At 49.2% G+C, this 27,737-nt stretch overlaps 5 protein-coding genes across 9 annotated transcripts in view; 3 read left to right on the top strand and 2 right to left on the bottom strand.

Annotated features, from left to right (window-relative positions):
* Positions 1-117: 117 nt before the first annotated feature.
* On the top strand, positions 118-5,773 carry Ap4m1 (adaptor related protein complex 4 subunit mu 1). Of its 2 annotated transcripts, XM_046427184.2 has the most exons (15): positions 119-328; positions 427-515; positions 892-998; positions 1,084-1,180; positions 1,349-1,459; positions 1,550-1,630; positions 1,843-1,905; positions 2,007-2,073; positions 2,162-2,215; positions 2,360-2,466; positions 2,563-2,657; positions 2,908-2,952; positions 3,178-3,228; positions 3,328-3,439; positions 3,528-5,773. In XM_046427184.2, exons 1-15 carry the CDS (start codon positions 190-192, stop codon positions 3,750-3,752), a joined length of 1,443 nt encoding a protein of 480 aa, XP_046283140.1. In that variant the 5' UTR covers positions 119-189; the 3' UTR covers positions 3,753-5,773. The 2 variants fall into 2 exon arrangements, with proteins under 2 accessions (XP_046283141.1, XP_046283140.1); XM_046427185.2 differs by lacking the exon at positions 2,908-2,952 and having other exon boundaries at positions 118-328.
* On the bottom strand, positions 3,928-10,306 carry Taf6 (TATA-box binding protein associated factor 6). Of its 2 annotated transcripts, none has more exons than XM_046427177.2 (15): positions 10,185-10,306; positions 8,505-8,720; positions 8,310-8,396; positions 8,016-8,169; positions 7,764-7,820; positions 7,546-7,665; positions 7,215-7,360; positions 7,030-7,107; positions 6,822-6,923; positions 6,532-6,714; positions 6,178-6,252; positions 5,919-6,044; positions 5,145-5,318; positions 4,711-4,908; positions 3,928-4,461 (listed from the first exon to the last, which is right to left on the bottom strand). In XM_046427177.2, the coding sequence occupies exons 1-15, from the start codon at positions 10,290-10,292 to the stop codon at positions 4,081-4,083; spliced, it is 2,205 nt and encodes a 734-aa protein (XP_046283133.2). In that variant the 5' UTR covers positions 10,293-10,306; the 3' UTR covers positions 3,928-4,080. The 2 variants fall into 2 exon arrangements, with proteins under 2 accessions (XP_046283133.2, XP_058429544.1); XM_058573561.1 differs by lacking the exon at positions 10,185-10,306 and adding an exon at positions 10,043-10,167.
* A 196-nt stretch (positions 10,307-10,502) lies between these two features.
* Cnpy4 (canopy FGF signaling regulator 4) lies at positions 10,503-15,141 on the top strand. The gene is made up of 6 exons (XM_046427193.2): positions 10,503-10,734; positions 13,007-13,133; positions 13,232-13,328; positions 13,568-13,690; positions 14,196-14,313; positions 14,407-15,141. Exons 1-6 carry the CDS (start codon positions 10,620-10,622, stop codon positions 14,574-14,576), a joined length of 750 nt encoding a protein of 249 aa, XP_046283149.1. The 5' UTR covers positions 10,503-10,619; the 3' UTR covers positions 14,577-15,141.
* A 139-nt stretch (positions 15,142-15,280) lies between these two features.
* Mblac1 (metallo-beta-lactamase domain containing 1) lies at positions 15,281-16,976 on the top strand. 3 transcript variants are annotated; one of them, XM_046427190.2, is made up of 2 exons: positions 15,281-15,503; positions 15,880-16,976. In XM_046427190.2, exon 2 carries the CDS (start codon positions 15,897-15,899, stop codon positions 16,710-16,712), a length of 816 nt encoding a protein of 271 aa, XP_046283146.1. In that variant the 5' UTR covers positions 15,281-15,503; positions 15,880-15,896; the 3' UTR covers positions 16,713-16,976. The 3 variants fall into 3 exon arrangements, with proteins under 3 accessions (XP_046283146.1, XP_046283147.1, XP_046283148.1); XM_046427191.2 differs by having other exon boundaries at positions 15,281-15,593; XM_046427192.2 differs by lacking the exon at positions 15,281-15,503 and adding an exon at positions 15,654-15,711.
* An 88-nt stretch (positions 16,977-17,064) lies between these two features.
* LOC124081059 (NXPE family member 3) overlaps positions 17,065-27,737 on the bottom strand; it is a 31,023-nt gene continuing 20,350 nt past the window's right edge. The window contains exons 4-7 of the mRNA XM_058573556.1: positions 26,423-27,147; positions 21,832-21,905; positions 21,523-21,735; positions 17,065-18,668 (exon numbers count right to left, since the gene is read on the bottom strand). Of these exons, the coding sequence (XP_058429539.1) occupies positions 18,136-18,668; positions 21,523-21,735; positions 21,832-21,905; positions 26,423-27,147 (1,545 nt within the window). The 3' untranslated portion in view covers positions 17,065-18,135. The remainder of the gene's footprint in view (positions 18,669-21,522; positions 21,736-21,831; positions 21,906-26,422; positions 27,148-27,737) is intronic.

Below are 27,737 nucleotides of genomic sequence, written 5' to 3'. Positions count from 1 at the left end.
GTAGGGTCCTCCAGTACTCCCGTCCGTCGCAGGCCACCACCTCAGCCAATCACCAGGCGACCCTGGTCTGAGTGACGGGGAGGTAGTGGGCGGTTGTGGGGAATCTTCCAGCCGCGCGGGACTGGCGCCGGGTTTCCCGCGGCCCGAGCTGGTGAGGGAGGAGGGGAGTCCTTCTTAAAGGGCCAGCCCATGCGCGTTCTTTTGTTCCGGGGCGGCAGGGTGGGGCAGGCCCAACTTTCTTCGTCTTCTGGTTTTCTTTCTCGAACGGCCATGATTTCCCAGTTCTTCATCCTGTCTTCCAAGGGGGACCCTCTCATCTACAAAGACTGTATCCTTGACCCGCTGGGCGGGATGGAACGGCTGGGTGGAAGTCTAGCCCAGAGCCAGTCTGTGGCCCACTCCTTAACTATCCTTCTACCCGGCCAGTCCGCGGGGACAGTGGTGGCCGAGATGTGGCTGAGCTCTTCTACCGGAAGCTGACGGGACTGCCTGGAGACGAGTCCCCGGTTGTCATGGTAACCACTGGCGGCGCTTGGGCCGGGGGCTGGGGAACGGGGTGGGCGCTGCCTCCCTCGCTTTCAGGGGCTGTTTCCCTGGAGGCTTCCGCTCGGGGGTTACTTTCCTCCAAATACAACTCACGAAAGTTTATTGAGCGCCAACAACATACCAGGCGCAGCGGTGTTTGCGTGTCTCAGTCTTTGACCAGGCTGGGGTAGCACCTGTCATTAACCCCGTATCTATTAGGAAGCAGGCCTTAGGAAGGGTTCAGGGACCCCCCCACCCCCAAGGCACACTGTTACTGTGACTGGAAGGGACATCCGGGTTCGAGCTCTGATCTCGTGGGTCCTCCTTCACTACAACCCTCTTTTTTCCCTCCCGCCTCTTCTTCAGCACCACGATGACCGACATTTCATTCACATCAGACACAGCAGCCTCTATTTGGTGGCCACCACTTCTGAAAACATTTCTCCCTTCAGCCTTCTAGAGCTGCTGTCCCGGTGAGGAGGGCTAGGCCAGGCACCTGGGGGTGGGGGCCTGCAAGGAGGAAGATTTATTTATGAACAGTCTGCCCTGATTCCTCAGGTTAGCCACTCTCTTGGGGGACTACTGTGGCTCCCTCAGCGAGGGGACCATCTCTCGCAATGTGGCTCTTGTCTATGAACTCCTGGATGAAGTGTTGGTAAGGCCCAAGGACTTTCCTTTTATCCCCCATTTCCCTGAACGTGTTTCTCTTTTTTACTGTGGGATCCTGTGGTTAGGAAGCTAAACCCACTCTCTTTTTTTTTCTTTTCACTCCCTCCCTCTATTGACTAGCCCCAAATCTCCTTCTGTCCTCTTTCACCACTAGGACTATGGTTATGTTCAGACAACGTCCACAGAGATGCTGAGGAACTTCATCCAGACAGAAGCCGTGGTCAGCAAGCCCTTCAGTCTGTTTGACCTCAGCAGCGTTGGCTTGGTCAGTAGCTGGGAAAGAGGAGGATCAGGAAGGAGGGGGATTGGCTGGGAACACCAAAGCTGAAGATTAGTTGCTTTGGGTGTTTTACAGTTTGGGGCTGAGACACAACAGAGCAAAGTGGCCCCTAGCAGTGCAGCCAGTCGCCCTGTCTTGTCCAGTCGCTCTGATCAGGTAAGGTAAAGACGGATGGATACGGTCATACTTTTATTTTTCCTCCCCTGTGGCACCAGAATCCCAAGATCCTGCTATATTTTTCCATTTCCCTAGACATGGATATTATTTCTTCACCTACAAGTCCTACCCCAGGGCCTACCTTTTCTTTTTATCTATTATTTTGGAAACAGGCCTTTAGCCTGTACCATTAAACCCCCTTTCTTCCTCAGAGCCAGAAGAATGAAGTTTTTTTAGATGTGGTCGAGAGATTGTCTGTACTGATAGCATCTAATGTAAGTTTGGGCTCCCAATCCTGGAGTGGAGAACAAATGGTACTTGGGAAACAGGTTTGGGAGGTCAGGACTCTGGTTGTTAACCTCCCCGCCACTCTCAGGGCTCACTGTTGAAGGTGGATGTGCAGGGAGAGATCCGGTTGAAGAGCTTCCTTCCCAGCGGCTCTGGTGAGGGCCCAGGATTGGGTTTCACATGGGCTTCTTGAGGGCATGTTTGGCAGTGTTTGATCTTTCCTGATGTTCTTTCCTTCAACAGAGATGCGCATTGGCTTGACAGAAGAATTTTGTGTGGGGAAGTCAGAACTCAGAGGTGAGGAGAATAGGGGTCTTTTTTCTAGAGGAGGTAGGTCACTGCCAAAGGTTTCATGGAGGAAAGTTTGAGAAGGAGCTCCTTCTCTCCTACCTCCTCTTCTCTCTCTAAGCATGGGTCAGAAGGATTTTTTTCTTTTTCCAGGGTACGGGCCAGGAATTCGGGTTGATGAGGTTTCATTTCACAGCTCAGTAAACCTGGATGAGTTTGAGTCTCATCGGATCCTTCGTTTGCAGCCACCCCAGGGTGAGGTGAGGATCAGGGTAACCTATTGTGCTCCTTGAACAAAGGGGAGGGAAGGAGTGCCAGCCTAAGACCATGCTGACCTCATTCCTCTCTGGTCTCAGCTGACTGTGATGAGGTACCAACTCTCCGATGACCTCCCCTCCCTGCTTCCCTTTCGGCTTTTTCCCTCTGTGCAGTGGGACCGAGGCTCAGGCCGGTGAGACCATTTCCTGTGTTCTACAACTACTCTGGAAGCCAAGCCAAGACATATATGTTTCCAAAACTTACTGTGGATGGGTGGTGGCAGAGGTGACAGCACACAAATTGGAAAAAGGCTTGACTAGTGATACTGGGTTGGATCTTGCTTCTCCTTCTTGGGGTACAACCTTACATGAAGCCCTGCATAAGCAATAGTGATGTGCCAGTAGGATATGGGGTATGTGATAGCATTTCCCTCTTTCATCCAGGCTCCAGGTTTACCTGAAGTTACGGTGTGATCTGCCCCCAAAGAGGTAAGAGTAGGGCTGATTAGGCTTGGTTCAGCTCTCTCGACATGAGATAAGGCCAAGAGTCTGCTGCTTCCTTCAGGTGTATCCATCAGGCTCAGAATCCAGTGTAGAGGCTATAGTATATGGGAAGGGGCCAGGATAGAGATGAACTCCCATTGTGACATTCAAGGAACAGGGACAAGGCACTCTGCCTTCCTGGGGCTGATCCAACATTTTTCTTTTTTGCAGCCAAGCTCTTAATGTCCGACTGCACCTTCCTCTGCCACGAGGGGTGGTCAGGTTAGTGTCTGCTCCCTAGGGAACTTTCCTGGGGTGAAGAGTGGCACTGTGTTAAGGAGGGCATGGCTGAACCCATCACCTTCCACCTCCATACTGCAGCCTGTCTCAGGAGCTGAGCAGTCCAGAGCAGAAGGCAGAGCTGGGGGAAGGAGCCCTTCGCTGGGACCTGCCCCGGGTACAGGGAGGCTCTCAACTCTCAGGCCTTTTCGAGGTATCTGCTGTTGACCCTCTTGCACTCTTTTTCCACCAGCACAGGTAGCTGCCTGGTCTCATGGCTTCCCTGCCCTTTTCCCTCACAGATGGACGTTCCAGGCCTGCCAGGGCCTCCCAGCCACGGGCCCTCCACCTCAGCTCCTCCGCTGGGGTTGGGCCCCGCAAGCCTCTCCTTTGAACTCCCCCGGCATACATGCTCTGGCCTCCAGGTTCGCTTCCTCAGGCTGTCCTTCAGGCCCTGCAGCAATGCCAACCCCCACAAGTGGGTACGCCACCTAAGCCACAGTGATGCCTATGTCATTCGGATCTGAGGCTCCCCAAGTACAGACACAGGCGGCAAAGGCAACAAGCGGTCAAGAAGAGGACGATATTTTCTTTCTTGGCATCTTGGCCTATAGCCCTAAATTTGAGCAGGAAGAGTCTTAAGGCCAGGAGGCCTCCATGGATTCACCCTTCCATGGTATCTGGCAAAAGAAGGCTCAGGACTTACAAATCAAACTTTTATTCTGAGGAACTGACTGTAAAGTATCTAAAAAGAAAGTCATGTGGGAGAAGCAGCCTACTACTTCTTCCAGCCGGCGTGCGTGTGTGCATGTGTAGGAATCCGTGGAGGAGGCAGCCAACAGATGGATGACATTGTCAGGGAACAGGCTGAGGGGAGCCTGACCCAGGGGGTTGAGAGCCATTAGCCTTTGGAGTCCCTGGAGCTGGAGGGGGGCTGTCCCCAGCCTCCTGTTTCCCTCCACAGAGGGCACTGCCCCCAAGTGGTGAGGGGGAAGATGATGAGGGAGGAACTGGAGAGGCATGGGATGGGGGGCCTCCCTTACCCTCCCCTGCTGGGGGGAGCGAGACGACAATGTACTTCTGGACACTGCCAGGGCCAGTGGGGGTGGTACTGGGTGGGGCAGTGGTGGCAGTGGAGACCAGCTTGACAATGGGCTGCACACTGGGGACTGTGGTGGTGACTGGAGAGGTAGTGGTGGAGCCTGAGCCAGGGGCTGAGGTGCTGAGGGACAGGACCTGGGGGAGAAAAGAATGCAGTGCCAATCACCTTGCACCTTCCCACTTCCCCAAAGGCCTAAGGGGGATAGGGCACGAGCTTCCCTGTGAACAGTGTCCATCCTCAAGAAACTTTAGACTACTGCCAGCTTGAGGCCTTCAAGACCCTGGCAAGTAGTACTTCCATGGGCACAGAAGGGACTGAGCTCTACTCTGGGGCCTCCCCAAGGGGCTCTGAAGGGACATATCCCTGTCCCAGTCTCCACATACCTGCTGGGTGGATGAGGCACTGGAGGAAGAAGACATTACGATAAACTTGGTTGGAGGAGGAGAAGGCTGAGGTGGGGCAGCAGCTCGAGCAGACACCAGTGTCTGGACGGGCAGTGCAATGGAGCCAGGGACCTTCAGTAAGCCTGGGGTCCGAGGGCCAGGCTGAGGGGCCTGTGAGAGGGTCAGCGTGGGCCGGGGCTGCAAGACGGAGAGGCAAGAAGAAAATGTCAACACCCAAGTAAAAGAATGGCCTAAGGAAGACTTGTATTGCTCCTGATCTTTCTCAGTAGTTCTCACGGGTTGGGGCATCCTTCACTAGGGGGCCCAGACTCCCCAAGACTTTTGTCGACTTGACCTGCATGTGCATGTGTCTGTGAATCCCATCCCCAGATCCTTCTTAATTTCCTCTCACCCTCCTCCCCTTAGCAACTGACCTGTGTGATGGTCAGTGTGGTCCTGTTGACCTGCTGTGCCTGCAGAGCAGCTTGAGCCCGGGCCTTGACCACATGGGAGCAGAGAAGGGGCCCAAGGGACCCAAATTCTGCCCGATAGGCATCCTGATTGTCAGGTGGGGGGTGCAGCTTAGCCAGTACAGGGGCACAGTGTTTCTACAAAGAGAAGGCAAAAGAGGGAAGGCTAGTAATCTCAGAAGAGCAAGGGGGAAGGGGTGAGAATCACCCATACATTTCAGGGTGCCCCTATTGGAGACAAAACTAAGGAATTCCATCTGTAAGGAATACTGTGGTTCTCCCTCATAAGGAAACAGCACCAACTAGTGTGAATGAAGGACTTGCTATATTTGCTTTGTATATATGACATCTAAGGGGTACTTGACCGATAGGTGTGCATTTGCCTTGTAGATGGGCCCTACAGTGATATAGAAAGAAGCTTGGAGGTGGGGGTATCATTACAAATCAGGAAAAGCCACAGGATATGTTAAGAGCCCCTAAATCTTAGCCTATCTGCGCCTTTCTGTCTCCAAAACAGCATTCGAGTCTGAAGAGTGTTCTGTTAACAAATATGATGGCAAAGATGGGATTAAGCAAATGTACCCAAAACAGCATTCGAGTCTGAAGAGTGTTCTGTTAACAAATATGATGGCAAATATGGGATTAAGCAAATGTACTGGATGCTTCCTTGCTAAGCCACCATCTCTGTGGGGAAAGGGGGAATTAGTGGGAAGAAGTCAGGGAGGGCAGTCTGTTCACCAGGAGAAGGCTCTGCACGTGGTCAGCTCCTATGCGGTCAATGTTGCTCAGCACAGGGCCATCCAGGACGCTGCGGATTCGCTCCCCTTCCTGCTGCAGCCGTGGCAGAATCAGAGTCTTAATCACCTGTCAAAATGGAAAGGGAGAAGCCAGGGCCACAGGGTCACCAGAAGTCTCTCAGGTGTAGAGGGGTGGTGCCCTCTAAGACCTCAAGACTGCTTCCCTTCCCCTAGTTCTTCCCCTGGGGTGAGGGGCTAACATCGTGTCCCAGCTCTGCCAGGCCTGCAATGGAGCCATAACGAGTTGTCCAGGGAGTCTTCTCATCCACCCAGCTCTGTAGAGAAGGAAAATAAACCTAGATGAAGGAGTATGAAAAGACTGCTAAGGATTCAGGTCTTCCATAAACACTTTCCTTACAAATCATTTAAGATGTTGCACATGAGGTTCAAGTTCCTCAGACCAAACCCCCACGAGTTCCTGTCCCCCTGCCCCTTGTCCCAGGTGTTATTTTCCCCTGCCAAAACTGCCACATTGGTTTGGCTGAAGCTCTCATTGTACTGGTGACAACCCTGGGGTGGTGATATGAAATAGTTGACATGTTCTTGAGGCTTACCTTGGTGAAGGTCTTGGTGATCCGGGACTGAATGTTGTTAGTAGTTGTGCTGAAATGCTTGCATATCTGGGCCACCAGGCGGGCAGCAAAGTCCCGTAGTGCCCAGTGATTGTCCACATCAGGTCGCAGGCACAGCTGTCTGCTCACGATACAGGTCATCACAGCTGGAATAAGCTCATGCACCTAAGGAAGAAGTGGCAGGTCAGCTGGTTCTGACAAGTGGTTTCCATGGGTGGTAACAAGAGTCCCCTAACCCCAGGAAGAGGAGGGTGGGCAAGGGGACAACTCACATATTTTTCTAGATAGAGTGTAGGGTTGTCCATCAGCGCCTTCACCATGCGCATTAGGTAGATGAGCAGGGCAAGGTTATTCTGAACCACATTCACACGGACCTATGAGAGGGAGGGATGTGGGGCAGAGAGACCCCTCAGGTGAGCTTCCCCTGCTATCCCTGCCCCCCAAGCCTCATCCTTGGCCTGGCCTTCCCAGTCCTCTCACCCCCTCAGAGATGAAGGTACTGAACCGTGGCAGCATCTGATAGAGCCCTGGGTCCGTGGCAATGCTCTGCAGAGCTTCCTGTGGGAGGAGGGAAGCAAATGGGGTGGCGGCAGATCTCTTGGGGAGGAATCTGCAAGGGCTCCAAGAGGAGTCTTAGGTTGAGGGCAGGTGGATGGGGCCCTCACCGCTCTCTTAGCCTCACACGACCCCACGCAGGCTTCAGTGATCTCCTTATAGTACAGCTGCTGCTCCACAGACAGCTCATGGATGCTGCGGGGCTTCAAGCGCAAAGGGGCCCCCTCTAGCAAGGGAGGTGCCTTCTTCTCTTTCCCTGTGTGAATTGGGAAAACAGGTTTGGGGAAAAAAGAGGACTCAGTACCCTCTACATACTACCCCAGGATACCTGGCTTCCTCTAGGCTTCTTGGTCCTTCCTGGGACTTTCTGGCCCTAACTTCATCCACTTCACATGTGGCTTTGGGATAAGAGCCAGGAGAGGCCTGACCTAGAATACTGACCTTTGCCATCAGCTGGGGCAGCCCCTTGGCCTTTGCCCTTCAGGGGTCCATCTTCCTCCTGGCCTGGCTTTGCTGACTTCAGGGGTTCTGTGGCCTCAGCCTTCTGCTGCTCTTTGGGAGCTGATGGGAAAGCAATCACAGCAGGAATGATGGTGGAGTGGAGTGGTTTGAAAGGAGGCAGCAGAGAGAGAGGGATGGGCTCTGGGTGTGGAGGTTACCTGGGGGTGGATTCTCTGGTATAGCTGGCTGGCAGCCTTCAATGCTCAGCCAATGAGCTGCGAGGAAAGAAGGTGTCAAGTTGAATTGCTGGACATGGAAACTGGGAAGTCACTCCATGGCAGGTGTGTTTTCCTTCCTGCTATTCAGCAGGGCTCTCACACTGAGGGTTTCTTCACTTGTGAGTTTCCTCACACCATACATCTTCTCCTTCTCTCCCTCCTCCCTGCCACCCCACTCTCCCTTTCCCCAACCTTTCAGGCAGACATCCAGGGGCACTCGAGGCAGAGGGGTATTGATGATGTCACTCAGATCAACCTCTTTCTCCTCGTAGAAGTAAAGCTCCCGACCCCCACCAGAGGCAAAACGGAAAGGAATGAATTCCTGAGCATGGAAACCATAGAGTGGCTGTTTTGAGAGAGAGGGGGGGGGCATTGGTGTAAGAACAGTCCAGGAGAGGCTAGGCTGAAGACAAATGCAGCATCCAAGAAGATAGTGTCTCACCACCCATCCCAGTCCTCAGCCCCCTTCCTGTCTCTCACATGCACCTCAACGTTCTTTAGCTTCAGCGCATAGTCAATATCACTGGTGGTGAGCTTCTGCCGCTTCCCCATGTGCATGAACTTCAAGGCATCCTGAGGGACAGAAAAACAGATGTAAATCCAAGACCCTGAGGAAAAAGAAGGCCATGTCAAGGTAACAACCTTGACACAATGCAGAGCTGGGCAGATGGACCAGCTTACCTGTGCAATCTCCTTGATACGGTAGCTGACCTCATCCGTTAGTAGCTGGCAGGTCTCCTCCTGAATCTGGGCAATGCCCATTGATTCAGCCACAACCTTCATTGACTCCGAGGGCAGCACGGTATTACTGAGCTTCAACTTCTTCTCCTCAGCCATGCTGGAGCACCTCCTTCCCTCACCAGAAGGATATGGCCCCAGGGTGGAGAGATGGATACTCTGGCAGGGGAATGGGGCAGATAGAAGAGATCAAAAGAAATATGATTCAAAATCCTTGTTAAAAGTGAATTTCTGATCTCCTGTGCCACCTGATCAAGCCTTAGCATTCCTCATCCTCCATCTGCCACCCATTCAGCAACTCATTCTTTATCTATGCCCTCATATCAAATCTGCCAGATAATCCAACCTGATTTCTCAACTCCCTCTCTGTGGCTCAAGACTATCTCCTGCAGAGCTCCAATATCCTCTGAATGAGATCTTCTGCCATCCACCTTAAGTTTTCCTACATCTATTCCTTATAAGAGTCAAAGTGATTCTGTTAAAATATAAATCAGGTTGTCAATTCTCTGCTGGAATGGTTCCCCATTACTCATAACATCCTTACATTGGCCTATAAGGCCCCTCATGATTTGTCTTCTTCCCATTACCTCTCTGATCCCCTCTCCTTCCTTTTTCTATTTTGATCCAGTCACATCAGCCTCCGTGACCTTGCCATTCAGCTTTTTCTCTGTTCTTTTCAGATGTTGTTTGCCTGTCTGCCCTTACCACTGCTATTTTAATTCGGCATTCTGCTTTACATTTTCTTTTCTATAAGATTTAACAACCCCTAATACATTGTATCGTTAGAGGATACAATGTTTATCGTCTCTATCCCATCATCCCCATGTGGACAGGAATCTTTGTGATGTTCACTGGTGTATCCCTGGTTCCCAGACAGGTGCCTGGGACACTGTAAATAATAAATACCTTTTGAATAAATGAATGAATTGTAAGGCCTTAGAGATACAGATGCTCAATAAATACTATCACAATTATTGAGACCAATAAAAAGACATAGGCTGAAGGTTGGAGTTTACACTGTGGTCAAAAGGCACCATTGGATCTGGGCATTAGGAAGAGTAACTTCAAACTGTGTTCAGAACTGGGGGGACAGGAGGATGAAGGCTGAGGGAGAATGTGTTTTTTTCAAATTATCCCAAGTCTCCTCTCCGATTTTTACAAGTCTTATCTATAGGGAACAAAATTATTCCACACATTATGCCTGATGCAGGGTATACAAGAAGCGGTCGTGTCCCAATTCCCTAGTGAACTCCTACTAATCCTTCAAAACCCTGCGGTACCCACTGTCAGTAAGGGCTCATAAAACACGCTGTAATCTCGGGAGCGTCTCAGATCAGGGGAGACGGCAGGAGGACTTCTCAGAGGAGAATTAACTTGAGCTATATTTGTGCAGTCGTTTCCCCAGCAGAGAACCAGGCAGCACGAAAGGAGGCTCAGAGAAACCACCCATCTCCCCCAACATTCCTCCAATGCATACACACACGGAGTATCCACGAGAGCACCGACACACCACCAATCGTCCTCTTCCTAGTCCCCACACGGGCCTTTCATGGGGTCTCCTCCCGGATACCCCTCAGACCCGCCCCCGCCAACCAGATGCAGAGGGCAGTAAAAGCCTCTCACCGCTGCCAAAGCGCCGCTCACCCGGCGCTCGGCGCCATCTTGGCCCCGCCCCCTCCCAGCACTAGGTCCTGGCAGAAACCGAAAGTCACCATCACTTCCCCAAGCCATAAGAAACCATTCAAGCTCACAACTGAAATGACATTTAAAAATTGTTACTACGTGTATATGCGAGAAGCACACTCTCCTAGTCTGTTACTTGAATTTATTTTTTCACTACCCGGCAGCCAGGACCTTCAGGAGGCGCCACAAAACAGGCGGGGAAACCCAGCGCCCTGAGGCCCCACCCCTTTACGGGTTGGACCTACGCATGCGCTGATGGTTCCAGGCAGGGAGGCAGGGTTTAAGGCTGCTGCTTACCGCCTCTGAATTTAAAGGGTCCGCCGCCTTCCCGAAGTTGGTTTGAAGGCAAACGGTGGTTGTGCACCGCGCATTGTCATGGGACCTGTGCGGTTAGGAATATTGCTTTTCTTTTTGACAGTGACTGGTGCTTGGGCTGGGACGCCGAAAGAAGAGGACGATGACACAGAACGTTTGCCCAGCAAATGCGAAGGTATCTTGGGAGTAGCCTCTACTAGCATCTCCCTGTCCCTCCTTCTTCGTTTAGGCCGGGGCACACGTACCGTGATGGATGGGTCACTCGACCTCCTTGAACCCCCGAGTGAGGTTCTGTTGGAATTTGGCGGAGTTGGAATAGGATCCGGGGAGGGAACGCCTACGTCCAACGCGAAATTGTGGCACTACATTTTCCATTTAACTTCCAGAGTAAACCCACTTTTTCTTGCAGTTGTGGGCCCCAGTGAGTTGTGGAAATTGTAGTTCAGGGATTGTCTGCCTAGGACCGCCCACTCAACCGATCATCTTCAATGTGCGTGTGTTCCCCCCAGATCACCCACCAGACCTAAATCTGGAGAGCCTTCAGGGGCGGGGTGTGATTCTTATACTTTGTGAACTTCCTCTGTCCCCGCGGCAGAGACGCTTCCAAATTACAGGTCCCATCCTCCCCCAGAGGGTTTGAGGATGAGTAACTCGGCCTTTAAAGCTCATAACAAAATATGAGGAGGCCAAACAACTCTAAGTTCCCAGTCAATGGGAAGCTTTGCAGCCAGCGTGTACTGTATAGATTTTGCAGCAAGCAGCATCTTCCCTGGCTGCATTAATGAGAGGGACACTTCAGAGCCTTGTCATTGAGTACCCTACTTCCCTGGTTTGTTGCCTCGTTGGCTTGTCCCCCCCCCCCATTCTTTTTCTCTTCACCTCATACACACAGTCTCTGCATTTCCACATCAGTGTCCCTCATGACTTGGTTCTAATCCTGTGCCTGTTTTTACTTACATCCCCACTCTTCTCCTGCCACCTGTCTTTCTAAACACAGACTTAATCTTGGAAGTTTTTGCTTTAACAACCCTGCAGGCCTCCTACTATGATCAGCATCCAGGCAGCATTTTTTTGGCAGAGCATGTAATTGTTGTATGATGTGACTTTCATAGTTCCTATACCCCATCCTCATCCCTAAAGTGCCCATGCTTCAGACACTGAATTTCCTCCCGCCCCAGCCCCCCATTTTTATTGATGCATTATAATTGTACATCATGGTGGAATTTGTAGTTACATATTCATACATGCACACAATGTAACAATATATTTGGCTAGTATTTCCACTTCAGACATTGAACTTCTCATGATCAGAGTATTGCACATCCTCTAACACCTCTGGGACTTTGCTCTTTTTCGTTGCCCAAAATGGCCCTCTTTCTGTATTTGATAAGTTCCTATTCATTCTTCAAGGTTCAGTTTAAATATCACCTCCTTTGGAAGCCTTCTTCCTCAGTTGTCACCTCCTGCAGTCATAAACCCTTGGAGAAAGGGGGAGTGCCTATGTATCTCAGGTTCTAGCACAGTGCTGGGTACGTTTAAAGAAATGTTATTTTTGCCTGTTTAGGTTACTTTCATCTATGTATGGGTTTTGTGTTTTATTTTGTTTTAGTTCTGGGTATTGAACTTAGGGCCCTCTACCTCTGAGCTATGCCCCCATCTCTCTCTCTCTCTCTCTCTCTCTCTCTCTCTCTCTCTCTCTCTCTCTCTCTCTTTTTCAAGAAAGTGTCTTGCTAAGTTGCGTAGGGCCTTGCCAAGTTGCTGAGGCTGGCCTCACACTTGTGATCCTTCTGCCTTAGCCTCCTGAGACATCAAGATCACAGGCATGCACAACCATGCCCAGCTGAGCCCCCTTTTTTTCTTTGGAACTATCATGAGCCAAGTATATGCTAGTAGTGTAATAGACATGTTGTTCACCCTTATGAGAATCAAAGATTTGTAAGAAGTCATTAAGTAACCTTTGAATGGATTTTGCATTTCCTAGTGAGATTAAATCTCTTGGTCTTAACCCTGGCGTAGGGTTCATCGCGCCATATTGTCATCATCCATTTATCCATCTCTAGCTACATTGACAGTGTCTCAGAGACAAAGATCATGAATCTTATTGATCTGTCATGAGCGTGTATACAGAAGGAGCACAATAAAGAACTGCAGAGTAACAATAAACACTGTGAGCCAGAGCTATTCCAGAGATTTTGCATAGGTTTATTTATTTAATTCTCACCTCACTCTTGTCATGGACATAGTATTATCCCCATTATAGAGGTGAAGAAACTGAGACACAGCAAGATTGTCACACAGATATTGAGAAGCTGAGTCAGAATTCCAACCCAGTCAGTTTGGCTCCAGAGTCTGCACTTGCGTCCTCTGTTGCCTTTGGTCATGTGCAGAATGAACTGGCATGTTCACTCTTCTTTTGTATCCCCTTGGACATCTCTCCTCACTACCAGTGTGTAAGCTACTAAGCATGGAGCTACAGGAGGAACTGAGTCGCACTGGCCGATCTCGAGAGGTCCTGGAGCTGGGGCAGGTCCTGGACACAGGCAAGAGGAAGAGACATGTGCCTTACAGCATTTCGTGAGTCCTTCTTGGTGCTCCTTCACCTTCCAGTCCACCAAAGAGCCTTGGAAGCCCCTGTAGCATCCAGGGAGTCTTTGTTTCCCTTCTCCCCACAGAGAGACAAGGCTGGAAGAGGCCTTGGAGAATTTATGTGAGCGGATCCTGGATTACAGTGTTCATGCTGAGCGCAAGGGATCGCTGAGATATGCCAAGGTGAGATTCTTAAATAGGGAAAGACTCTAATTCTCAGAAACAAAGACCTGTGTCCCCTGAGATCCTCAAGAATTATCTGCCCGTTTCCCTCCACCTCTAGAGAGTCCCCTCTTGTTCAGACTCTCTCACCCTCCTCATGGAACTCATCCCTGAGCCTCTTGTGTTGACAAAGCTATTATGGTGAAAAAGGGAAGGAAAAGGTGGGATGGTTGCTCTGATCCCAAATCTCCATCTTTCAGGGTCAGAGTCAGACCATGGCAACATTGAAAGGCCTAGTGCAGAAGGGAGTGAAGGTGGATCTGGGGATCCCATTGGAACTGTGGGATGAGCCCAGCGTGGAGGTTACATTCCTAAAGAAGCAGGTAAGACAAATTACCAAACTGTCCAGGGAGGTGAGAGGAGAGCTTGGTCCCAGGATTTGATTGTAGGGGATGTCCAGCTCTCAGCAGGAAGAAGGGGGCAGAATGAGGACTTTGCCATCAATTAAAGTGGGCCCAATAGAATATCAAATAATATTGGAAACTATTACTATCCGCCACTGCTTATTGAGCACCTACTATGTCCCAGATTCTGGACCACATACTTTCTAGCTGCTGCCTCATTTACTCTCACAACCTGATGTGGTAGGTATGATCACCTTACCCATCTCACAGCTTACCCAACCTACTTAGCAGAATAGGTGCTAGTTAAATATTGGTTGGATGAAGATAGATCATAAATAGATGTAAGCCAAGCTTAACCTCCTGGCTACCTGTCTCTCAATGGAGAGGCCAATCAGTGGAGTAGGGAGTAGGGAGTGGAGAGCTGAGAGGAAAGTGTCCAAAGCCCAGCAGAGCAGATGTTCTTTCCACCATTCCACTTGACCAGTGTGAGACGATGCTGGAAGAGTTTGAAGATGTTGTAGGAGACTGGTACTTCCACCATCAGGAGCAGCCCCTACAGCAGTTTCTCTGTGAAGGCCATGTGCTCCCAGCTGCTGAAACAGGTAAATGTAGGGATTGGGCTCCTCTCCTGCCAGGCAACAACCTCCTTATTCCCAGAACCAATATTTAAATTATTTTCTCTTAACCCCACCTAGCATGTCTTCAGGAAACTTGGACTGGAAAGGAGAAGATCACAGATGGACAAGAGAATGCAGAAGAAAAGGAGGAGGAGGAAGAAGAAGAGGAGGAGGAAGAGGAGGGAGAGAAGGAGGAGGAGAGAATCAAGACTTCAGGCCACCCCAAGCATGACCCAGAGGATCTCTGACTCTTGCCTTTGAGCCCCCAGGAGGGGTCATGGAGAAGAACCCTCTTAAGTCTCAGCTTTCCCTACCCCACAGCTTGAAGGGTGTGTGTTTGTGTATGAGTGATCCCACCCCAAGGCTTCTGTTTTTTCCCAAATGACCTCAGGGAGGATCTTGGGGATGCAGGATGACATGACCATGGGGGAAATGGGGGGAGCAGCAGGAGGAAGTCCTTCCAACATAATGAGCCTTCTGCCTGCCATCCAACCACTTAAATGGCAGGTGTGTGTGTGGTGACAGCATTGAGCTTTCCTCTTTAAAGACAGTCAGCGATGGCATGGAGTTATGGGCCTTGAGAAAGTCACTATGCCCCTCAAGAGATCTGTTTTTGGACCCTTATAAGAAAGAGGCCAGACAGACATTCTCTATGACCTCACCCAGGAGGCTACATACTAGCCGTGAACTAGACTATGACAGTAGGTGGCGGTGAGGCAATGATAAGTTAGGTGGGGGTAATTACCTGATCTATTCCGTAACTTCGCGGGTGCCAAATTTTCTATATCGCAATTAAACTTACTTATTTTATTATTTTTTTTACTATCGTCTGGGCCCAGTTTCAAACGACTCTGCACACATTGTAGCTTGTCAATGAGGCAGCGTCCAGACAATGGGGCCGTTGGCCTCCGCCATTAGCAGCTAATGGCGCTTGGTAATTCTGCACCCCAAGGAAGCTGGCAGGGGTCACAAGATAGAGAACTGTAGGGAGGCTGAAATCCGAGCAGCCTCTGCAGGTTGCGGGAAGCACTAAAACTAAAAGTTAACTGTGTGGTGTCGATACGGCCACCGTAGTTGGGCTACGGACGCCCGCAGAGGACAAAATACCACGCGATTTTCTGATTTCTGTGCTTCGTTCAGGAAGTTCTGTGCTAGGCTCTACGATTAGGTTCAAGGTAGAGAAAGGGTAGGGTTAGAGGGAAGGATAAAACGATGTCCTCTGAAAGGTGACAGTTGAGGACCTACCTGGAGACTATTGGGGCGGGGTCAGTACCACGGTCGGCCGGAAGTGGAGGGCGATGCCACCTTAAGAGGGGGGGGGGAGGGGGGAGGGGGGGGAATAGGAAGGGCAGCAGAATGCAACAGACACTTGTTTGGCAGTAGGTATGAACGTGGCTGTATAATCAACGTGATTCTGCAATCTGTACACGGGGGAATAATAAGAAAAAAAAAGAGGGGGAGGGGTGTCAAAGAGCCAAGGTGCCGCTTGGCTAGTGGCAGAGCTGAGAACCTGGAGGCGTTCGCCCACAGCCACATTTCATTTCTCGCCAGCCCGTGGTTCCCCTGCCATGAGCAACCTAGTGCGGACCGAGCAGCTGCGCGGGGCGCCTCCTCTGCTGGTGCCTGGCGACCTGTACTCCGTGGTGGTTCTGCTGCGAGGCTACGCGGAGCCAGAGGAGGTGGGCGATGCCGTGCGCGCGGACGGCTCCGTGACCCTCGTGCTGCCTCAGGCCTGGGGCCGGGGCTCTAGTCACCAAGAGTCCTCGCCCGAGGCCGGCAGCGCGGAGACCGCCCTGGAAGAGGCGGCCCGTGGCCCCATCCTCGTGGATACTGGGGGCCCCTGGGCTCGGGAGGAGCTGCTGGGCGCCCTGGCGGGGCAAGGGGTGGGCCCCGGAGACGTGACTTTGGTGGTGGGGACCCACGGGCACTCGGATCATATCGGAAATCTGGGGCTGTTTCCGGGGGCTGCTCTGCTGGTCTCGCACGACTTCTGCCTGCCAGGGGGCCGCTACCTGCCCCACGGACTGACTGAGGGGCGGCCCCTGCGCCTAGGACCTGGGCTCGAGGTGTGGGCCACGCCGGGCCACGGAGGCCAGCGGGACGTGAGCGTAGTGGTGAAGGGCACGGCCCTGGGCACCGTTGTGGTGGCTGGAGATGTGTTTGAGCGTGACGGGGATGAGGACTCGTGGCAGGCGCTGAGTGAAGACCCAGTGGCTCAGGAGCGGAGTCGGAAGAGGGTCCTGGGCACCGCCGACGTGGTGGTGCCTGGTCACGGAGCCCCCTTTCTAGTGGTCAGGGAAGCCTCTCAACCAGAAAGAAAGAGTTGTGGAAACAGCAGCCAGGAACCGGAGGGCGGAGAGGACGAGTCTACACTTCATGGATGAGACCCAGAGACCTGATCAGCCAGAATCGGAGCAGGCAAGGCCAGTCACTTCCAGTCTTCCAGGAGACCGATTTTCCATTCAGGGCACTGGAATATCACTGTGGATATCACTCTCTGCCTATCTCTGCAGCCAAACTACATGTGTGAATCCTCGGCAGGCCTCTGGAAAATGCAAGAATGTTCTTGTGAGGGTCCTCCAAAGTGAAAGTAGAAGCTCCCTGAATGTAAAAAGAAACATTAATAATGATAACCATACAACAAGGGATCACTTTGACCAATTGCCTGTTTCTCCTAGGGTACAGTTTGCTGAGAAAAGGTGCAGGACATAGAGAAGCTCGCCTTAGTCACCTGACTTTAACTCATTAACTGATTTATTCATTCAAGGGATGTTTATTGAATATTGCATCATCAAACACTGCTGTAAATCACAGGATACAACAGTGAGCAACCTAGACACCCTCTGTCCTTCATGGAAACCACATTTTATTGAGGTGACAACCACAATAGTAGTAGCAACCAAATAATTATAGGTTGTAGTTAGTGATATAGAAAAAATGAGGAAGGGTTAGCAGAGAGAAGAGAGGGTGCTACTTAAGTTTGGGTGGTCAGGAAAAACCTATGAGATTTTGATCAGAGAATTGAATGACAAGAAAGCCGCCCATATGAAGATCTGGGGGAAGGCGATTCCAAGCACAGGAACAGCAGGTATAAGCCCCTGAGGCAGGACAGCTTAACCTGCTTGAGCGTCATTAAGTCCCTGGGGTCAGACTGTGAAGGGCCAGGGATGGATAATGCAGAGTTAGGTACAGCCATCTTGCAGGGCCTTGGTGATCATTGTAAAGGGCTTAGTATACTAAGTAAAATGGAGATCCTTGGCTTTTTAGCAGGCTATTTTTTTAATGTCTCATTAAAAACATATATATATATATATATATATATATATAGAGAGAGAGAGAGAGAGAGAGAGAGAGAGAGAGAGAGAGAGAGAATCACTTGCCAGGTGCAGTGGCACACACTTGTAATCCCAGCATCTCAGGAAGCCAAGGCTAGAGGATGGCAAGGTCAAGGCCAGCCTCAGCAACTTAATGAGACCCTAAATTACTTAGTGAGAGCCTGCCAGAAAAGAAAAATAAATAACCAAAAATGGCTAGATATGTAGCTCTATGGTAAGGTGCCCCTGGGCTCAATTCCTGGTACCAAATAAACAAGAATTTAATAAAAAATCACTCTTATTCTGAGTGGAGGAGAGGTTGTTGTGGGGCAAGAATAGAATCTGCTGAATCAGTTAGGAAGCCATCACGTTTTGCTGTGAGAGAAGTTGATGGCATCTGCCCTTATTCCAAAAGCTTTATTATGGCTGTGTTTTTCTTCATAACAGTGGCCCAGGCCCTTTGTCAACCTAGGCCAACAACCCTCAGAAGCTCTCAGGTGGGACAGATGAAGGAGAGGAGCAAATTCACTTCATTGCTCACAATGAGCTTCCCTGGGTGGATGTTGTCGGGCAGGGCCAGGCTGGAGGTCATTTCCCAAGCGTCCACAAAGGCCACACGGAGACCAGCAAAGGCAGATCGCAGGAGCCGGTTCATGTGCAGGGTGAACCAGTCACTGCCATACACAGACTTATAGCCAGTGTTGGCCAGTTTGATGACCACAAGGGTTCTGGGTTCCCGCTCCAGCAGGGCCATCACAGCTGCCCGAATCCCTGCCAGTCGTCTTGCAAAGATGGATGGAGGGAAGGTGGTGAAGTGGGCTCCCAGGCCCAGCACCACCACGGTATGGGGGCCCCCGGCCAGGCCCCCCAGCTCTCTGACCACGGAGTGCAGGGAGGCCACTGGTGTGCGTTTGGAGCGCAGTGGCCAGCTGTGGGCTCGCCAGTGCAGCACTATGCCCCGAGTGGTCTCCACGGCCATTAGGGGCCCCACCTGATACATGGAATGTAGATCCACTGGTTTCAGGGCTGTTGGGAGGATGAAAGAGTAGAGATCAGAGGTTAATATAGGGCTTCCTTACTTAAAAAAATACAAAGGATTTTGTGCTGGGGATCTAGTTCAGTTGGTAGAGTGCTTGCCTTGCATGCACAAGCCCCTGGGTTCAATCCCCAGCACCACACACACACACAAAAGATCTAACATCTCTTAGCACCTAGGTATTCTAGGACTGGCTGGTTTTATTTTCTGTGGTTTATGATATTGCCAGTTTCCCACATCTGAAAGCTTATTCTCAGTCCTCAGCCTCTCCAACTTCCTATATCATCCTGTTACATTGATTTTCCTGCAGAAGCTCTCTCCTTTCTCAGTGGTATTTTGTCATGCTTTGCAGTCTCCTGACTGAGCTCTCCAACTTGGATTTGCCTGTTGGGTTCCTTCATTTACCACTGGATGAAGATTTGCTCAAGGTAGAGACTCCGGGTTGTCCAGTGTGTGTCCTTGAACCATGGTGGCAAGCCTAGGAGGCCAGTGGCTGAGATCCTATCTGTCTACTCATATGCTAGATGACAACTGCACCAAGAGACCCTTTCTTTGCATAAAGTCCCTGCATGTTTGTCCTGCCATGTGCTCCAGGGCTGTGTAGGTCCCAAGAGGTGCTTTTTTCTGACTCACAGAAAGGCACCATGTCAGCCAGCCAAGGCTCTGGTTTTGCCAACCTGTCTCCTGAGCTTCCACTCATTTTCATAAATATTTTTCTCTTGGGGAACTAATTATATCTACTCTGCCAAGAGTAAATTGTCCCACAGTGACCCTACAAGGTCACCTGACATTGACCCAATTTTTAATTAGCTGGGACTAGGGATCCCCTTCCTCCCAGAGGAAGAAGCTACACCCAGGATAACCCTCCTGGGAGACTAGAGGCTTCAATCTCTTGAGAAGGAAGCAGACAACATCCCACAGGCCTCAAGGTTTCTAGATGAGGTAGCTGGTATTTTTAGACCATTCCTGTAAACAGACAGAAACTCACCTCTAGACTCTTTTATACAGAGAAGCCCCCCATAAAGCTGTGTCACAGCAGAGTACAGTGGTACACACTTGTAATCCCAACAGCTCAGGAGGCTGAGATAGGAGGATTGTGAGTTCAAAGCCAGCCTCAGCATCTTAATGAGGCCCTAGGCAACTTCGCGAGACCCTGTTTTTAAATAAAATATTAAGAAAGGGCTGGGGATTGACTCAGTGGTTAAGCGTCCCTGGGTTCAATCCCCAGTACAAAAAAAAAAAAAAAAAAAAAAAAGAATGTCTTCATTCACACTTGTAGGTAAAATGGGAGAATGATGGGGGTAGAGGAAGAATGTTTTCCCTCCATGAAAATGGGCCCCATGTACCTCTCTTTGTGTGATGATGGGAGGACAGGTGGGGAGAGGGTTAGGTGCCTGTGTTCTTTTTTTTTTTTTGTACCAGGAATTGAACCCAGGGGTGCTTAACCACTGAGCCAGAACCCCTCTTTTTTACTTTTAAGTTTTCTTTTTTTTTAAATAACTTTATATTTATTTATTTATTTTTTTTTTTAATGTGGTGCTGAGGATTGAACCCAATGCCTCACATGTGCTAGGCAAGCGCTCTACCACTGAGCCACAACCCCAGCCCCTCTCCAGGTCTTTTTATGTTCTATTTTGAGACAGGGTTTCACCAAGTTGCTCAGGGCCTCACTAATTTGATCAGGACCTTGTTAAGTAGGTGAGACTGGTTTTGAACTCATGATCCTCCTGCCTTAGCCTCCCTAGCCACTGGGATTACAGGTGAGCACCACCACACCCAGCCCTGGTTCTTTCTTTTCTTGCTCATCTTTACTCTCATGTTACCCCTCTTACTAATAAGGCCTAGTCCTTAACTCATTATATTGTGGAATTTGCTCTAAATTCTGGTGTTTAAAGGAAAGAAACTTAGATGGGACTCACCTTCCTGTACATTCCCCGTCTTTTAACTTTTACTCCCAAAGGAATAAATATCAAAACTCTATCTACAGGTATAAAATCTCATTTCAATTCCAATCCGACATCTTCAAACACCTTATCTATATGTTCCTACCTCTCACACCCATATGAAGGGGCATGAAATAGGTACACCACCTTGTGCCACTCCTATGCCCTTGCTCCCCATCCAGGCACCCCAGTGAATTCTGTTCTGAATCCATCCAGTACTTATCCAGAGTCATCAGTCATGTGTTCATTCTAGAACCCCTCAGTCAACAGGCATGGACAGTTTCTTCTGCATTCTTCCTTACTACTGACATTCTATTTCTTTAACAATTTAATCTCTCCTCACATTTGTTGCCTCTGCTATTGTCTATTTGTTTAGTGTTGTTCTTTTTTTTTTTTTTTTAATGTGGTGCTAGGGATCAAACCCAGTGCCTCAGGCATGCTAGGCAAGCCCTCTACTATTGTCTTATAAACTAGGCTTTTTTTTTTTCTTTGCCCAACCCTTTCTGTCCAACAAACTGAAAACTCCTCTTAAAAACATCTGATATCTCCCAAACTCCTCACGATTAAACCCCCAATATTGATGTCTCCAGGTATTTTTCCCCCTTTAAATTCCAACTCTATCCCTCCAGTATCCCCCAGCAGATCCTTAGTTCTAGCCATGGTCATCTATACATCTTAATTATGAGCACCCTAATCATCTACTTCATGGTTGAAACTATACATAATTTGAACACCCTCTTTTCCATCTCTTCCTCTGCCCTAAACCCACGTGTCCTGTTCTTTCACATCACTCTCCTGAAATCTAGGCCTTTGGGCCCCGTTGACATGATGGATATCTGCCTCTGGCAGCCCTGGACCTCCTCTTGTTCTCTCAGGTGTCTCTCACCACTCCCCTACTCACAGGGCACTGTGTCACGCAGATATTCCCACCACTGCCGAAGCGTGGAGTCCCCCATCATGTGGATGATATGGCCAGCCAGACAGCCCAGGATGCTGCTGACATTGGGGAAGGGTCGGTTGGAGCAGGCCAGGGAGTGCCACACATCTTGGTGGTAGAAGCCAGAGGGCTTTGGAGTAGAGATCCCAGGGTAGCATGGTAGTGCAGGGGACAGAACTGTAATTAGGACAGTCAATCAGTGGATATAGAAGAAGCTAATGCCACAGGCATGGAATGAGAGCTGTCCTATCTGCAAGCCCCAAAGCCACTTACCCAGACTCCTGCTGGTATTCCTGGCCACATGGACTGGACCAATACCCTGAGGGAGGACCTTGTCTGTCAGATTCCTGAAGAGAAACCAATTATGAAGACAAAATTCCTTAATAGAAGCATGTGAGAGGAAGGAATCCTGAGCTAAGCTAAAATAGGGGTTTGCAAAGGGAAGGAAGTTCTAAGGGCTCCTGTTCCCGTGTCCAGAATCCTGGAAGACAGTGAGTGTTTGGGAGGAGTTGGAAACTAGTGTTCGAGGACCCAGATTCTTCGAATTTCCCTGCCTGAGGGATTTTGTCAGTGCAGAAAATAGAATTGTTTTAAAATGTACCCAGGATTTGGATTTCATCTAGGTATGGTAAAGCCAACAGATCAGGATATATTTCCCATTGAAAAGAGTTTGTAACTCACAGTTCCCAGTGAGAAGGGAGCATGGCATGCCACACAGGGCCACAAGGTAAAATGCCAAGGATAGTCAGGAGGCAAAAGGAGCAGAAAAAACATGGGTAATAGCCTTTACTGCAATCTTCTCTGGAAAGAATGGACAAGACAAGATAAGGATTTAAAATAGGCTAGTTTGAATAATTTCAGTGGACTCTGGGCTATAAGAGGTGGTCTTTATTTGTCAGATACCTGGCCATGGGGCGATTGAAGGCAGGAAGATGGTGTCCAGGGCTGCGGGAGCCTGATAAACCATGGGGTGGACTCAGGATTGTTGGTTTGCTTATCAAAGGAATGCTCAAAGGCAGGTCATTTTCTATCTCTAGGAGTTAGCTAACCCTGGGAAAGGCAGTCCCTCCCAGGTCTGCAAGGTCACAAAATATCAAAGCATCAGGAAAAAAAAAAAAACACATTTTATACCAGAAGATGCTCGAAGCCTTTCTTTTCTTTCTCTGAGGATTGAATGTAGGGGTGCTTTTACCACTGAATTACATTTGCAGCAATCTTCATTTTATCTTTTTAAATTTTGAGATAGGATGTTGCTAAATTGCTCAGGATGGCCTTGAACTTGAGATCATCCTGCTTCAATCTTCCAAATCACTGAGATGACAGTCAGGTGCTGCCATATTAAGCACTTGAACCCTTGTATAAGACATCGTAATGCTCCTCTTGGTCTCATTACGCCCACCCCAGTTGGATTCTTCTCCCACCTTTCTACCTCATTAAGCCATACCACCAACCCTCTTAAATTTTTTTATTTTGAGCCAGGCACAGTAATGCACATCTGTAATCCTAGTGACTCAGGAGGCTGAAATAGGAGGATCACAAGTTTGAATCCAGCTCAGGCAATTTAGCAAGACCCTGTCTCGAAATAAAAATTAAAAAGGATGAGGAGGTAGCTTAATGGTAGCATAACCCTAGGTTCAATCCCTAGTACCATCAAAAATGAAAAGAAAAAAAAATAACAGGGTCTTGCTAAGTTGCTGCCCAGGCTGGGCTTAAACTTGCAATTCTCCTGCCTCAGCTTCATGAGTAGCTGGGATTACAGATATGTATCACTGTGCTCCTCTTGTGAGTTCCTTTTTATGATATATTCCACATTCTGTCTCTCAGGAAATCAGGTGGTCTCTGCCTTCAGGATAGATCCAGAAATAAACTACTTTAAACACCCCAACTACTACAACTTGAGTTCAAAATACAGCTCATTTCCTGCCCGATTACTGAGAAATATCCTCCCTTAGTCTCCCTGCCACATTCACTCCTAATCTTTCCTCCTCTATATTTTAACTTCTTATATTTCCTGTCTCCTTTTATATACTTTGCTTATTCTTATGTTTATTGTTTATCATGCCTTCCTCTTTTCATAGGGAAGTATAAAAGAGCAGGGTCTTGGTCTGGGGTGTAGCTCAGTGGCAGAGTGCTTGCATAGCATGCACAAGACTCAGGGATCTGATGCCCAGTACCCAAAAAAAAGAAAGAAGGAAAGGTTGGGGTGGCAGGGTTTTTGTTCACTACTCTATTTCCATTGCCTAAGCAGGGCTATGCATTTCATATGCAATTGCTGCATGAAGGAATGGACAATTGCCATGATTGGGTCCTAGGAAAGGGAGAGGATTTGCTTTCTGGGGAAGGGGCAGGAATATAGACCTGCAATTTCAAAAGTTGCACAAGGATGGCCTTCCGTGTGAATTCAAGACCCCAGTGCCCCCATAGAGCTCCAGGGGAAGATACAATTTGATCCCAGGGACTCTGAACCCAGCCGGGAGGTACCTGTTTACCTAGAGCCACCCAAGGCCACACAGACTTGGAGAGTATTACTTTGGGGTGACTCGTGTTGAAAGAGGACTCAGGAAGGATTCCTGATAGTCAAGGTGGGTTGCTCTGCAGGGCCATAGGCAAGGGGAACCCTTCCTATCTGCCTAGCTGTAGAGATCTTCAGAATTGACTAAAGTTGAGGTAAAGAAAACACCTGAACTTGAAATTGCAAATTCATGCCTCCTACCCATTCGATTATCTATATAATGCCTGTTTTCTGTCAGCGTACTGTTAAGTTGCTACAGAAAGTCCTCCGTTCTCGTCTAGCCTCAAAACCTCCAGCACCTTGGACAGCGTCTGGCACTGTGTAGGGAAGGATTCAATAGCAACAGAAGCTAAGGCATCCTTCCTGTGGTGTCCCAGTTCTAGGCACTTTACATGCACTAACTTGTTTTTTTCCTGATCACAACTCTGCCATGTTGTTACTACTATTATATCTTTTCAAAAACAAGGAAAGAAATTGAAATGAGGAGAGGTTAAGTAACCTTTTAGTAATAGAAGATGACATAAATAGTAATTGGCACACGATAGTCAGTGGAGCCGGTATTCAAACCCAAGCAATCTTGCTCCAGAAATGCTGGGCTTTACCTCCACATGACATGCTATGGTGTCTCTGGCATTGAATCATAGATTTATTTCCTATCAACTAATGCAAAAAGGACACGTGGGTCTCCTTTTCTAAGTAGGGCATAAAACTGGTCAGGAAAGACCAGGATTCCCTGTGCTAACTTCTCAGGCTGGGGACTGAATGCTACTGTGAATTCCACAAAGAGCTGCTGAGAGTCTCTAGATGCGCATCTGGGGGCGAGGAGTGTCTCCAGCTCAGCTCTCCTGGGTGCTTTGGTCATTTGGCTCTTTCCAATACTCATAGCTGCCAGAGGTAACTTTTATATTGTTAAAAGTATAAAACTTTTATGCTCATCTAGACCTCTCATCTAGGCAATGCTCTCAGAGGCAGATGGACCTCTCTCTTTGCTCTGTCTGCACCCAGACATCTTCTGGGGACCTTTTTTGCCTCCTTGTCATTTGCTTTCAGTAGCCCTCTCTTCTGGAGACCTCTCTTCTGGAGAGCCCTGCTCTCCCATCTTAGAAAATGCTTCCCTCATCCCAGGGATCTCAGTTCTGAAGGACGGGGGGGGGGGGGGGGCCCACTATGAGCCAGTATGTTCTCTGTCAGTGTGTGTGTGTGTGCAGCTGCCCTGACACTGTGGATACTTCTCAGCCTTCATCTTGCTTGGCTTCCAGGCTACAGTGTTGTTCCCTTTTTAGTTGGCAGGGTCACCCCTCAACCCCCTACTCCCTGGCCACCTATGTGCAGCTGCTTTTGAAATCAACACCTCTTCTTGCAGAAGAACAGAAAGGACTGGGACTCTTGCCTTTTTCTCCATGTCCATGGGTCTCCTTCAAGTTACAGCTAAATTGTCACCTGTCCTGGCCTATGTGGAGTGCCCTTTCTGTGTCCTCAAACCACTCAGGTCACATGACAGTGAAGCTTTCATCACACTTCCTGTTATAAAAAGTCACGTGCCTCAGGCTGGGGTTGTGGCTCAGCGGTAGAGCACACACCTTGCACATGCAAGGCCCGGGGTTCGATCCTCAGCACCACATAAAAAATAAATAAATAAAACAAAGGTATTGTGTCCAACTACAAATTAAAAAAATATTTTAAAAAGTCACGTGCCTCACTGAAAATGTGGAGAGAGCAGGGATGCTGACTATGATCTACCATGTGTCAGTACTTAGCATGAGTCCTGGTGTATAGTATAGTAAGTGCTCAGGAAATGGGTTTCATAGATGTGAAGAGATGAATGATAAGACTAAGAGCCAAGGCAGAATAATTACAGGGACCAAGATTAAGGGGTTGGGCAGGGACCCTTAATGATATGGGGTTCCTTCCTTCCCTTCTTCTTTCCTATACCTGGGAAATGAATATTCAAGAATCTGAGAGGAAAGATCTAACAACCTAATTAACTTGTCCTTTTTCATACCTAAAAACTTCTGTCACTCAAATAATTGCCACACAATAAAGTGATGTCTGTACATCTGTGGTGTCATATCTCACCAAACATCAGACTTCCCGATTTTAGGGCACAGAGAAAGAAAGGAGGAGAAGTTCAGTGGACCTGAGCAGCACTGTTCATGAGTGCCAGGGTTTGGAATGAGAGTCTGGGCTGGGTCCTGAGCAATGATCCTATGGAATAGAGGTGACCCTGTGCTTTATAAAGGCCTGCTTTTGTGTCTTTGTGACATGTGTGGCCCTCTAATTTGTAAAATTTAAACCTGCTGGGGTTTAAAGGAAAAGCCAAGGAACAACAGTACAGATTCTAGGTTTTCTTACCAAGCCAGCAGGGCCTCTTCATGAGATGTGGTCACATTCCAGTAATGTCCAACTGAATGTCCCACCAGCATGCTGCAGGCCAGGGTAGGGGGCTGGTCACAATACCAGAATTCACCTGAATCTTCATCCTTGTAGTAACAGAAGGATTTTTCCTCCCTGATCAACAAGGGATTCACATTGCAAGATACACTTTCTTCATCTCCCCTGGGTCCCCGGAAATAGCCTATGAAATCAACTGTGGCCCAGTGTTCTGTCCAGATTCTGCGCAGAACCCCAACGGCCTCACTGGAGTGGATCAGCCGCACTTGCACCTGGGCCCTCCCAGCCCAGAGCAGAGGGAAGGACAATAGGTATGTGCCATTCTCCAGATCCTGGACATCCCCGGGGACCCCTGCTCTCAATTCTGGACCCAGCAATCGTGCCTGAAACAGATCCCCACCATGGGTCTTGGGCCTGCCCCGGTGGTCCCTGGCTACAAGGACAACCTCCAGGTAGCTTCCCAGGGCATAGGTGTCCTGAGCAGGACCCCTCAGGTGGTAGGTGGAAGTCTTGTGGCTGGTGGAGGCCAAAAGGTCCCCCCCATCTCCTGGGGTCAGAGGCCAGTATAGAAGGTGGATCAAGTTGGGGAGCTCCAGGGAGAGAGAAGTGGGATCTTTGTCTGCAGAAGGGGACTTTGGAGGCCAAGGGTCACTGTTGCCAGACCAGAAAATCCTGAAGTACAGGACCTGTGGGTAGAGAAAGAGGCACTCATCAGTGGTGGGTTTTCCTTATTTTCCTCCTGGGAGGGAGATTTCAATTCACCTGTCTCCAGTGTGTGATAGGTATCAGGCAGGGCAACTGTCTGCCTTACACTGCTTCTGAGCCAAAGTTTAGAATCTAACACAACTGCCACCACACAAAACCATAGACACTAGCTCCTGTTAAAAACCATGTGTCAGTGGGTTTTGGTAAATCCCACAGAGAATAAACAACTCCTTCTGGTCCTCATTAGTTTTTGCCCATCTGCACACACTCCCGCAGACCCCACTTTCCAGCTCTCCCTTTCCCTTATAAGTCATTCTCTCTGTATTCCAAAAGCAGAAGGAACCCCTCCTTCCCATCCTGTAGCCTCCCTTTGGGGGAGGGAATGCATGCAGAATGTACAAAGATGAAAAGAATGAGCAGGAAATTCTTTCCTAGAAAACTGTAAAAGAAAACCATGGTTCCTAGAGCCTAAGGGAAGGAGGGATGAAAGTTATTGTAGTTTTGTAGGATGGAAAGAATTATGGGGATAGAAGGTGCTAATGGTCACACAACAGTTTGGATGTATTTAATA

Source organism: Marmota monax, unplaced genomic scaffold, assembly GCF_021218885.2.
Source record: "Marmota monax isolate L192 unplaced genomic scaffold, Marmota_monax_Labrador192_F-V1.1 WCK01_AAM20220418_F8-fsc00405, whole genome shotgun sequence".
In the NCBI taxonomy this organism is placed as follows: Eukaryota; Metazoa; Chordata; class Mammalia; order Rodentia; family Sciuridae; genus Marmota; species Marmota monax.
This window is presented reverse-complemented; position numbering and strand designations above follow the sequence as displayed.